Source organism: Montipora foliosa, chromosome 8 (assembly GCF_036669935.1).
Source record: "Montipora foliosa isolate CH-2021 chromosome 8, ASM3666993v2, whole genome shotgun sequence".
Lineage (NCBI taxonomy): Eukaryota > Metazoa > Cnidaria > Anthozoa > Scleractinia > Acroporidae > Montipora > Montipora foliosa.
Window position 1 is genome coordinate 15,080,050 of NC_090876.1, and position 12,500 is coordinate 15,092,549.

Here is a 12,500-nt window from a genome sequence, read left to right on the forward strand (position 1 = left end):
CAACCGCAATAACAAAAAGTTGTTGGCCTTCTTGGCCTTATTGACATGACATAGCCAACTTACCAGCACTTGTTTTAGGGACCCCGTTAAGTGACAGCTCCGCATACAACAAATGTGGTAAGCTCGGTTGGGTCTTTTTTCACTTTCAAATTGAATTGATGTGACACACCGATCTCTTTTTGTGATCCACCTTCCCACACGCCTGCTGTGGGAGAACAGGTTTGCTTACCAACTGTGGCTGGTCGGACGTGCTACCACGTTTGTTGAGTGTAGTGAATGCTGAAAATCTTACTGCTGTGCACTTTTTGCGGGGCGGCCGTGTTCGTCTACCTTTTAAGGATCGAGCTTCATGTGATGATCTGATCTCGTCTGGCCTTGTTTGCGGTGATGTGCAGATTTTAGTTTCCGTTCTGTGCATGTTCGTTATTTGCCTTCAAAAGTTTCAGATGATGATGCTGAAACTTTTCTCGAGTCTTAGGAGAAGTTCTTTCAGTCCAGCGCAGTACCTTTGCCAACTTTCCTTCACTCCACAATGCTAACCGCGTCATTGAGATGGCCTTAGACCTTGACATTCCTTATTACGTTACCATCAGTGATTATAATTGTCGTGTTTGGTTACGCCTGCCAGCCTGTACATTGTGTTATTTGCCGTAAAACCGGTCATCGTGCTTCTTCGTGTCCTCTCTCTGGTCTGTGCCGGCGCTGTCTTCAGACCGGTCACATGTCTCGAGAGTGTAGGCAGTCCTGGGGTATCATTCTCCCAGGAACAGACGTTTTGCATTCAAGTGTGCCTGCCGCTGAAGATGACACCTGTGCTGATTATGCTCCTCTTCCCGAAGAAGCTTCCTCTGAGGCTTCCGAGGTGGAGGAAGACAATGAGATATTGTCTGGGGATGACCAGTTTGTTGCCTCGGCAGCTCCTTCTTCTTCCCCTTCTCCTGTTGCTGCTTCTGGTGTTCCTGTTCCTGTTTCTGGTGTCCCTGCCTCTGATGTTGCTCCCGCTCTTGATGTTCCTGCTGCAGTCCCTTCTGCTGTCCCTGCATCGCCTGTTCCACCTGCTCCTGTTTCTTATGTTCCTGTTCAGGATATTCCTGTTTCGTCTGCTGCTTCAGTGCCACCTGCGGTTTCGTCCGTTACCACGGTTTCAAGAACTCATCGTGATAAAATTAATCCTGTTCTTCTTTCTGCTTAAAGCGAACTGTCTCGTGATGATGTGATTGGAATGTCTAAAAAAGAAGTTGCTGATTTTGTCTCTCGACCAATGGACAAGCACAGTTCAACAGGTCAGTGACCTCCTGATTTCCCGTCATTATATGATTGATTATGTTTTTCGTGTTCAGTAGCAGTTCTCTGATGTGTAGTCATCTGATGCGAAGAAGCCTGTAATAATATAAAGCATGCTCCTGCTAAATTGTTGTACTCTGAGGGTCCGCCTGCTCGCAGGCCGACTCGTCCGGGTCGCGTGCCATCTAAGTGAATTTCCAGTGTGACTTTAGTTGAGTTTGATTTAGTAATTTATTTATTGCGATATTGATGTAAAATGGAATTTCTGGCGTTTGAGTGTATACGAATTAGCCGGAAATGAAATATTTCTGCGGCACTGGAGCAGTGGTGACTGGAAATAGTCCAGTCGAGGTGCATTACGGGTGGCCAGGGAGGGCTATATAAGAGATGTGTATCACGTGGGATAGTCATTCTAGGCCGACACCTCGCTTGACCTTCGATATTTTAGTCAACGCGGGTAGATGCGATTGAATTTTGCAACCTCGTAGGATGGGCTATTTAGAGCTTGAGCCATGGTTCCTACCCAGATTTCCTGCCGTCTTTTTTCCCCACAGGGTTTTTTGCGGCAGGTTTTTTCTGTCCTCCGTCTGACAGTGGTATCTGTGTACTAAACTGTCGCTCAGCTCCGTCTCTGTTTTATGCCGTTAATACTTAGATCTTGTATTGGGTTGTTGGTATAACGTATCGTTATAGTTACTGGTGCTCGGACTAATCCTCCAAAATAAACCTAATGGTTTTTTGCTCATGTTGCGTACTGCGTGGTGGAGCTGAAATCAGGTGGTTTTTTTACTTGTGAATAAACTCCTTTTAAAAAGAAAAGCTTTGCATGGCTACTAATTTACCGGGTGAAATGGTTGTGCGAATGCGTGATGTGTTGGCCACGCCGGGTTGGTGTTATGGTGTATATCACGTTGCTTTTTTTTCTCTTTTTTTTTCATGGTCATTGAGGATCCAGGTAAGTTGCATGATCAGTCGAAGATCTGTTGATCATTGAGTACTCCTGAATGAAAAAAATAAATTCCGCAAGGTTGGCCATGTTGGTGTACTGAACAATAGCGAAAAAATCTGTTGGGAATTTGGCTCTATCATAATGCAAAACGCGAGCGACATTTTGCTTTTGTTTAGTAGACCAACATGGCCGTCTATTCACGTGAGTGTAAAGCAAGAATAAATCCATACCATACATACATCGGTTGGGAAAGGGGGTGACTATAACCCCCAGCCCCTCCCTCTCCGCAGGCCCTGATTTATTTATTAAGCGGAAATTGTCTCTTACAGACACCTGAAACATTCAAGTGAAGGGAACAAATATACGTTGCTTTCATTCATCGAGTCCTTCGTGGGAACACATGAGCCCAACAAATTAACCTGCTCGATCCCAACAGTGAGTTGCTTCATAGCTCTGTTTATAGAGCATATTGCACCGGTATCACGAAGGTTTGGGGTTCAAATCCCGTTGAAGCCACCTGAATTGTTTAGGTGACTATAGAGCGGTTTTCAATTGAGTGTCGAAAGTAATCAGCGAATTACTTTGGTTTTGCATCTACTTCACTCAGTCATTGGTTCAAAGTTCTCAAGCCACTTTTTTAACCAATCAGAAGTAAATCCAAAACCAATCGTGGCTCGCACGTGCACACTTTCCCGCGCTTTGTGTCGGCTACGTGTAATTACTTCGAGTTTGATTGGTTTACTGGTTTGTCTCCGTTCTTTTGATTGGCCAGAGTAATTACTTTGGTTTTGGTTTACGACACTTAACTGAAACTCACTCTAAGAGTCAATTGCTTAAATTGTCCAGCTAATTGCGAGGATCACTTCTCTCTTTGGTTTAGAATCCGTATTTCAAATATACATTTCTTTCAGACATCATTCTTTTGGCCAATCTGCGTCGTCAGTTATTAGAACGACTGATTCAGATAAATCCAGTGGAAAGTCTGAATTATCTGTAGAGTAAAAATCAAGTCTCTTTCGTCGACAACTCTAACCAAAAACATGGAACATACTTCATCTTGGATTTTTGTCTCGCATTCTTCCGTTTTTTTTTTTATATTTACCATCCATCTAGAATTATCTTGCATGTCGCATGCTCCCTAAAACCCCGCCGTGCAAAAGGACGTAACAACTCCCAACATTGTTGGGTGTTGTGTTGAGAGTTGTTGGTTCTGCAGATGTTGGATGGTGTTGGCAGTTGTTTGCAAACGGACACAACATCTCCCAAAATTGTTGTTGGTTCTGCAGATGTTGGATGGTGTTGGCAGTTGTTTGCAAACGGACGCAACACGTCCCGACAATATAAGAACGTGCAGTGTATTATGGGAAGGATACAACCCATAAGACTTTGTAAACTTACAAAATTCGGCTGCCATCTTGTTCCCAACGTGTTAATGCGCTGCTATCTCCATCGAGACCATATCTAATCCGCGTGCGTGGCCCCAACAATGGTGGAAGAGCTGTGCATACGGATCCAACATTGTTGCGCTACGCCTTGGCGATCATACAACGAAATAAATGTTGGGAATCTTGGGCTCAAAAGTTTGACCAAATCTTCAAACTTCGTGCAACAACTTCCAAGATGCACAACATGCAACAGGGTGTGAAAACGGACGCAATTTGTAACACCAAACAATGTTGGGAGTTTTTAGCCAACAATGTTGCGTCCTTGATCAGTGACAAAAGGAAAGCCTAAACAATTCGAACCCTGACCTCTGCGTTACTAGTGCAGTGCTCTACCAGTTGATCTATCAAGCCATCTGGGAGTCGGTAATTATGTGAGTTCATTTTTAACCCTTAGAAAATATAGATACGACGAAAGTCAATATATGAAAGCCATATCTATTTAAACGTTACTTGAGTAGTAACGAAAGGAAAGCCTGAATTTATCGGGGTTCCTTTCCTCACTGCTTAAATAACGTTAATTAATAATTGCGATGATCAGCATCTTAACCTGATCCTCTCCGCAGTTAAAATATGTATGGTTTTCATATATTAACTTTCGTCGTAATATTGCGTCAGGCCTTAAGGGCTTCCGTAATTTAGTTCGTAATGGCTTATTATGTTTTTCCTGTGTCAAGGGTATGAGGCATTTCGTAACTGACGACTGTCAATATGTTCCACGAGAAATGAGTGCGTTAAAAGAGTGTTTTATGTAACTCCGATGGGGCAGATTCTTGGAAACCACAGAGGACATAGAAGGGTTGGAGTTGGAGACGCTCCAGAGGTCCTACAGACGCGTATCAATGGCCTTGAAAGCCAGTTGCAGAAGAGCAGAAGAAGTGAGAGTAGGCTTGAAAATGATGTTAGAGATAAAGAACGTCGAATTACTGAACTGCAGTCCACGTTAAGCTGGTCAAACAGAGAGCGATCTCAAGTCATGGATCACAACATGCAACTTCAGCGGGATTTATCAGCAAAAGAGGAAATCATTTCTCAGCTACGGGCACAAGTTGAAAATCTGGAAAGCCAGGTGACTGCTAGGGACTGGGTTATAAACAAGAATGATATCCATGTTACTGATCATGAACTTGGAAGCGGCGCATGGGGTACAGTTTGCAAGGGACGATTTCGTGGTTGCGATGTTGCTGTGAAAAAAATGCATGAAGCAATCAACGAAACCGGCAGGCGTGTGTTTGAACGTGAAGTGAACATGGCGTCAAAATGTCGCCATCCTTGTCTCCTGTTGTTCATTGGCGCAACAACTGATGAAAGGCCTTTGCTAGTTACAGAACTCCTTGAGTGTAGTCTTAGGAACAAGCTGTTTCCCAGTCCTGGTGAGCTACCCGTAGAAAATGAGTCATTTATCTCTTTGGACGTGGCTTACGCGCTCCTCTACTTACACGAGAAAGCAAATCCCATTCTTCACAATGATGTAAGCAGTTCTAACGTGTTGCTATGGAGAACTGGTAGGCACTGGAGGGCCAAACTGTCCGATTATGGAACTGCTAATTTTGTTCGCCGTAGCAATATAAATTATGCAGGGGCGGCTGTTTACTGTGCACCTGAGTACACTGGGGAAGAGAATATAATATCTTGCAAGGTTAGTTTTGGGATGTATTGTTTTAGGACTAGTTTGTTTTTTCATATATTCTACTCTGTGAACCATACTTTAATGAAGAGGGTTAGTAAAGATAGTTTGGGTGAACGAGTTCCTGCAAAAGCACTCACGGGGATTGAGCTGTGACTAGGATGGATACTGACAGCAACACGTCCGAATAAAAATTTGAAATCCCCACTCGATTGAGAACCCTTGTCGAACGCGCTGATTTGTCTGACGTGGTTGACTTTTTGCCCATTTACACCACGGAAAATATTTGGCACAGCTCTGATAAAAATGGTACGCGCACCAAAACACTGGTTTGGTTCGGATACATTTGTGGCTTAAATGACTTTGCTGTACCTAATTTTATCGGTGCCGCGCCAAAATTTTACCGATGCCCGACCGACTGAAAAGGCAATCTAAAATGGGTACTTGTACCAGTAAAATGAACCCGGCTTGGATAAAATGACCAGTGTAAAAGATTCCTTGAGCCAACCACTCATTTCTGACCAGCCTTCGGCGCCTTTGTTCAGCAGAATATGATAAGGAAATACGCAGAAGTGCCATTAATAAATTTCCCGCAAGACGGGCGACCCTTTTAAAATGAGAAACTTCCAATACTTCTCTTCCGCCAAGATTAAGAAGTGCTAAATGCACACATGGATTCCTTGCGTCTGCTGGACAAGAATCTGCAAGCTAGAACGCCAAACATTGCAAGATGAACAAATTTGGCGACCGAAAAAATATTTTTGTTGTTATGCTAGTCATCACAGGTCTCTTACCATGGAAAAAAAAGGAAATTAGTAATAGTAATTGGACTGAGTGGAGTACAATTCAGGGAGTAATCGTTCGAATGATTTTAAAATCGGCCGAGCCCGCGGCGCGAGGCCGATTTGAAATTACGAGCGCGATTACTCTCTGAATTGTACGACACGAAGTTCAATTACTAATGAATCGTAACTATTACAAACGTCAAGTATAAAAGGTCTTTGAATACACTTTTGTGTGAAAAAGTTAAAATTATACTCAATCTGTTTTGCAAACAGTAGGAAAACAGCAAGTGCAGGACACATGATTGACGCGCGAATGGCGAGGGTGTCCAATTACAGGTATCCAATTTGGAGTTGTTCTAATTGGATATCTGTAATTGGACACCTACGTGATCGCGCGCCAATTACGTGACAAATAGGCGCGTACAGAGCCAATCAGATTCGAGAATTTTGTAATCGTTTCGACTAAGCTTAAAATTAAAGCTTGTTGATCCAATTAGCGGCACGAAGACAAAAGAATCGGTTATTGGTCTACATTTTGTATGGGGTCAGTGACATTCCTTAGGTTGTTGAGACCTCACCAGTTGATGTCATTTACTTCACTTCTTCTCGGGACTTAATGACCTAGACTATCAAGACTTTTTCTTCGCCAGGAATGCCTGGATGTAATTCTATTGCTGCATTGCTTTATAGGCTGATGTGTTCAGTTATGGTGTTCTCCTTTGTGAAATGAGTACCAGACAAGAACCAATTCGAGAGACGCTTGAGGTGCAAATAGACGAAATAGAAAGGAACCATCCGAATCCCATAATTCGCCCTCTTGTAAGACGCTGTGTTTTCAGAGATCCTGTGATGAGGCCCGCTGTGAGCGAAATTATTGAAGACCTGAAAAGGTGTGCTCCACGCACTCAGAATGAGGAATTAATTATCGAAGAAATCGAATAAAACGCAACACGTAAACTCATTTGTTAGGGACGGTTTCCGAACGTGGTATGAACGCGAAGCCGTAGCCCTCAAGTATAACTTCGCACCAGTAATTATGTCTGAGGCTATAAATGTACACAGCTGCATCCTCTAGGTTTTTTTAGCCTTGAACCTCGGGATGCTTGTTTGAGGAGGGTGCTAAAAGGAATTTGAAGGGGTAGCCTGCACTGGGTGGAGGTGCCTGGTGGTGGCAAGATGGTTTTAACCATTAGCTAATGGGCCATGCTGGATGGCAAAGGGTATGCAACAGCCTCCAAAACAAAGCGATTTCAACCAGCCAAGCGTGGCTTTTCTTTGTTTTGGATGTCCCAGTGCTTAGCTTGCCATGCCGCAGGGCACATTTTATACCACTTGACAGTTTTATGCAAACGGCCCACTGTAGTGTTTTTGAAGTGCAGGCCCATGCTCCATATGCTCAAGGATCCTCCTTATTGTTCATACAAAAAATTGATAGTTACGTTTTAATTTTATTTTCAAATTTATTACTGTACTTATTGAAATCCCTATAATCTAAAATACGGTTAACCGATAAAAAGTGTTAAGTTTCAAAGTGGGAATTTCAAGTATAGTTGTAATGGATTTTTGTGGTAGTTTTGATTTCCTTCGAGTATAAACTAATATTTTATGCTAAGTTGCATGCAGGGATTACGAAAAGCGTATAAAAAGGCTGGCTATTTCCGAGCAACAACACTGATTACTTCTCACATGAGAAGGTAGCCTTATTAGGCTGCAGTTACGATATTATACCCACGATCGACATGTATCTTCTCTTTTCGGTCATTTGTCATGCATGATGAAATTCTCGGTTGTATAATACAATTTAGGCTACAGTAGTATGTCCCTTGAAGTTTTTATATTTTTGGTTCTTTTTAGCACTTAACTTAGCCTTAACAGAACCTTGGTGAAAGTTTAAGTGAAAGGATTGTTTAGAATGAGCAATTGGCATAAAAACCCATTTAAACGATTTCAACTTTTTCTTCAACCAAGTTTGAACAGGTCATTCAACACTGTTAAAAGGGTAAAAAATGTTGAAACCGTGCTGAATCTAACATTTAAGCAATAGAGGACACTGAAAGGACTTTTTCCGTGTTTACGTAGCCACATCTAAACACGAAGGGGATTTGGGAGAATTCGAGACAGTTATGCAATCCTAACTGACAATTCCTTTTTGAATTTTTTTTGTCAATAACAACTGTGGTCAAACAATACTACTATTGATATTGACGGTAATTGTTATGCGCCTGTAGGGAAGATGATAGGCTAGTTTCTTGAGAGGACAACTGAAAAATGACAGGCAGGGCTAGGCAGGATTCGAATATTCGACCTCCGTAAAACTGGTCGGGTTCTCTACCCATTGAGCTACTAGAACTCATGAAGAGCTGAGCGGGTTACTTTTTTCTTACAGCTCAAGGGGTAAAGCATCTACCTTGCGAGCAGTTGGTTTCTGCTACGCTTCCCGAGAGAGAAAACACTGCGATCAACCGTTAGTTTCTTTGAGGGAGTCACCGTCCAGCGCCAAGGACGAATAAATTAAATTTGAACCGGTAAAACGAGTTAGTAAACTCGTTTTGGCGCTTGCGCGTGCGTTTAGATATATAACTGCTGAGTTTGGCTGAGGCTACTGTGTAGTGATTTCCCGCGAAATAAGACGAAGTGATGTCAAATACACCACGTGGGTTGTGACGTACTTCGCACATGCTCCATGGAAAATCAAACGATTGCTTGCAGTGGTTTCTTTCTCAGGAAGAGTAGGAGAAACCACCTGCTCGCAGGGTAAAGGCATCCGGCCAGTAGTACGAAAGATGAAAGTTCGAATTCTGTCCAGTGGGTCTTTTCTCGAAAGTCTCGTAACTTTATGGGCCATCTTCGGGTGTCACAATTCCTTCTGTATCTCAAGAACGGAGAGGATTTAAGTCACCAAACTTCGCGGACGAGTGTCTTTTAGTTAGCTTGAAAACATGTCAAAAGATCGGCTTTCTAAAACAAGCGGTTGGCAGTTTCACAAATGGCTTTTCGGGCCCGAAAAGTTCTCGGGACTTTCGAGAAACGGGCCCCAGGACTCTGATTTTTTAGTTGTCCGCTGGCTCGTTGCCAACGAAGTAACTATACGTCTATCATAGTCAAACAATATTAAAACAACAACAACAACAACAACAACAACAACGTCGTTGATTCATTCATCGCGGGAACATTAGAACCTACAAATGACCAGCTCCTAACGTCAGTGGCTTCATAACTCAGTTGATTAGAGCGTTGCACCTGTAGCACGAGATCACGGGTTCAAACCCCGTTGAAGTCTTGGATGTTTCAGGCTTCTATAAGCAATTGCTAAAACTGCGTTCATAACTGCGAGGATCATAGCTTCACTTGAACTGTAATTATAATAACAACCCCTCCCGATCCCCCTCCCTACCCCACCCTCCAAAAAAACAAAAAAAGCAAAAAAATTTAAGGGGAAAAGAAAAAGAAAAAAATCAGAAAGTGAAAAAAAAAAAAAAAAAAAAAAAAAAAAAGGAAGTGGAAGGAAAAATGATAGGCTCTCACATTTGCACATGTAATATTATAAAGATGGTCCTGTCACCAGGTGATAGAAACATGTTAAGAAATAAGAACGTTACTCTGGTTGAAATTGTATAAGAATATGTACAATGTTTTAAAAGTCCCAACGTTTCGGTTGAACCTTCAACCTTCATCAGGGGAAAGTGAAAAAATAATTCGCAAAAAACGCGTTTCTTATAGTAAGCCAAATTCGAGTCTATTATTATTGAATTCTATTATTATTATTGAAAACTATTCCATCTTCTAGTGATCAACGGTCAAAGGAAATGAAGCACGTAACAGCAGCACTGGTGGCGAATGGTTACCCAAAGCGATTTTTTCACTGATGTTGGCAAACCAAAACGACCAGCTCCACAACTGTCAACAACTGCACCGGATGCTGCAAAGGGTTTCTGTATTCTTCCATACATCAAGCTCACATCGGAACCTATTAAACGGATTTTGAGTAATCACGACATCATAGTTGCTCAAAAACCACACCAAACCATCGGGAATTTGTTTCCTAAACCGAAAGACCCAGTACCGAAAGATCAGACTCGTGGCGCCATCTACTCGATTCCATGCAAAGATTGTGACAAGAGTTATATCGGGGAAACCAAACGCAAATTTTCTACTCGCCTTAAAGAACACCAGAAAGCGGTGGAACATAAACACTCGCAAAAGTCAGCTTTAGCGGAACATTGTTTACGTTCTGGTCACACTGTCTCTTGGGAGGCGTCCAAGATCCTACGTACAAATGCTAATTGGCGCAATCGACGCATTCTTGAGGCTTGGGAAATTAACACTTGCAGGAATCCACTTAATCGTGATGATGGCATGAATTTGCCGCACGAATTTGTAAATCTTGCCCTGAGGGACAGAATTCAATAATAATAGACTCGAATTTGGCATACTATAAGAAACGTGTTTTTTGCGAATTATTTTTTCACTTTCCCCTGATGAAGGTTGAAGGTTCAACCGAAACGTTGGGACTTTTAAAACATTGTACAATCCATATTCTTATACAATTTCAACCAGAGTAACGTTCTTATTTCTTAACATGGTAATATTACTGTTAAGATCTGTTCTCTCTTTAAGTACTCTTGAATGAAGAGAAAATCCACGAAGTTTGCAAGGTAAGGCAGTGTCTGTGAACATTTACTTTGTTTTTAGTGGTCAAACGTGACCGAAATAGAGACCCATTATTTGGGAAATCCTTAGCTAATATTGTCTGAATAATCTATGAAAGTCATTTAATCCTTCACGAGTCATGTTCGTCCTCACCTACGAATCAACCACGTTTTAAACAGAAGTTAGGTTGTTTCAAGTCGAGATCATTTGTTTTGTTCCCAACTCATTCGCGCACTGTGTGTTCTTTCGGAAGAACAAGGTTCAATGATACGATTCTTTAAACGAAGCCAAGAATTTTCCACACTTCGTTGAACTTTATTCAAGAGCCAACCTTTTGCTTACAGTGTGAAGGTCTTGGTGTGTCTCAAGTGAAGAGAAGACGTCAAATGGAACTCTGTAATAATTATTAAAGTACGTTGCTTAACAAATTGCTTTTTAGGACCAAAAACTTTCGGATAATTCTGCCCGGAGAACTAAACGCGTACGGATAATCGATTCAATTGTTTGCGGTGTTTTTAGCGTTAAATCACCCGGGAATCACAACTGTCATTTTGATTAATTTGCCCTATTTCGATGACATTGTGAAGTATTTCCCAGAACACGAGTAAACGTTTCCACTGTAAAAGAGTTGTTCGTTTCATTTTAGAATACAAAAAGCCTTTGTGGGTGTTAAACAACGGTCTTCCGCATTTTGCAGTACTCGGCTGAGAAATCAAGCATTTCTTCTTCTTCTGTGATGAAAGCCTCAAGGTCCCACTTGGTTGTTTACCTTTGCTATGGCAACAAAACGATCCACAAAGTCTACAACCCACATAATACAGGTTTAAAGTCCACTTTCATTTTACAACCGTTTTATCGTGCCTAACCAAATCTGCATTGCCAAAATTCTTAACCATTGAAATGAGCACGCACCTCTACCTACAAATCAGTCAAAATGTCGTCAGTTCCATTCAACCGACACTGCCTTGATCAAGGTTCAGAGTGATATTCACTCAAGTATACATAGACAAGAAGTCACCCTTCTTGTCCTACTGGATTTAAGCGCTGCTTTCGATACAGTTGATCATGGGACCATAGCGGCCCCACTTGAAAGTGACTTTGGTGTGGCTAATCAAGCTCTTTTGTAGATTAAATCATTTCTGTCCGGTCGAAAACAGCGATTCGTAGTTGAACAGAAACAATCACATGACTTTGATGTTGCCACAGGTATACCCCAAGGCAGTTGTTTAGGACCGCTACTATTCATCATGTACGCATCTCGCTTTTCCACGTCGTGAAGGAACACCTACCAAAAAATCAATGTTATGTAGATGACACTCAATTATACTTAATCATTCAGACCTGATTCAACAACATCTCAAGACGAGGCAGTATTTTCCATGGAACGCTGTATATCTCATATTCTTGCCTAGATGACTAACATCTACCTGAATGATACCAAGACCGAATTTCTGGTCATAGGATCTCGTCAGCAGTTGACGAAAATCAAAACGACAGCATTCGTGTTGGCTCAACAGAGATCCAAAAAGTCTCATCAGTTCGTAACTTGGGAGCTTGGTTTGACACGTCTATGACCATGACCACACACGTTGGCAAGACCTGCAGTAAAGCTTTCTTTGGCTTGAACAAAATAAAGCAAATCAGAAAGTTCCTATTAGAAAAGGCTACTGTTTCATTTATTCACGCTTTCGTTACCTCACATCTGGACTATTGTAACTCACTTTTGTATGATGTACCAAAGTGTTAAATAGATCGACTTCAAA

At 41.9% G+C, this 12,500-nt stretch overlaps 1 protein-coding gene across 2 annotated transcripts in view; it reads left to right on the forward strand.

The window, feature by feature from the left end:
- The first annotated feature begins 4,354 nt into the window (after positions 1 to 4,354).
- Positions 4,355 to 12,500, forward strand: part of LOC137967915 (dual specificity protein kinase shkB-like) — an 8,931-nt gene continuing 785 nt past the window's right edge. The window contains exons 1-2 of one of the 2 annotated variants that reach the window (XR_011116601.1): positions 4,355 to 5,314; positions 6,778 to 10,742. Coding sequence is in view for 1 of the 2 variants with exons in the window: in XM_068814511.1 (XP_068670612.1) it covers positions 4,436 to 5,314; positions 6,778 to 7,029 (1,131 nt within the window). In the remaining variant the exon portion in view is untranslated. Of the gene's footprint in view, positions 5,315 to 6,777; positions 10,864 to 12,500 lie in introns of those variants that run through there. The other variant, XM_068814511.1, reaches the window with a different exon arrangement.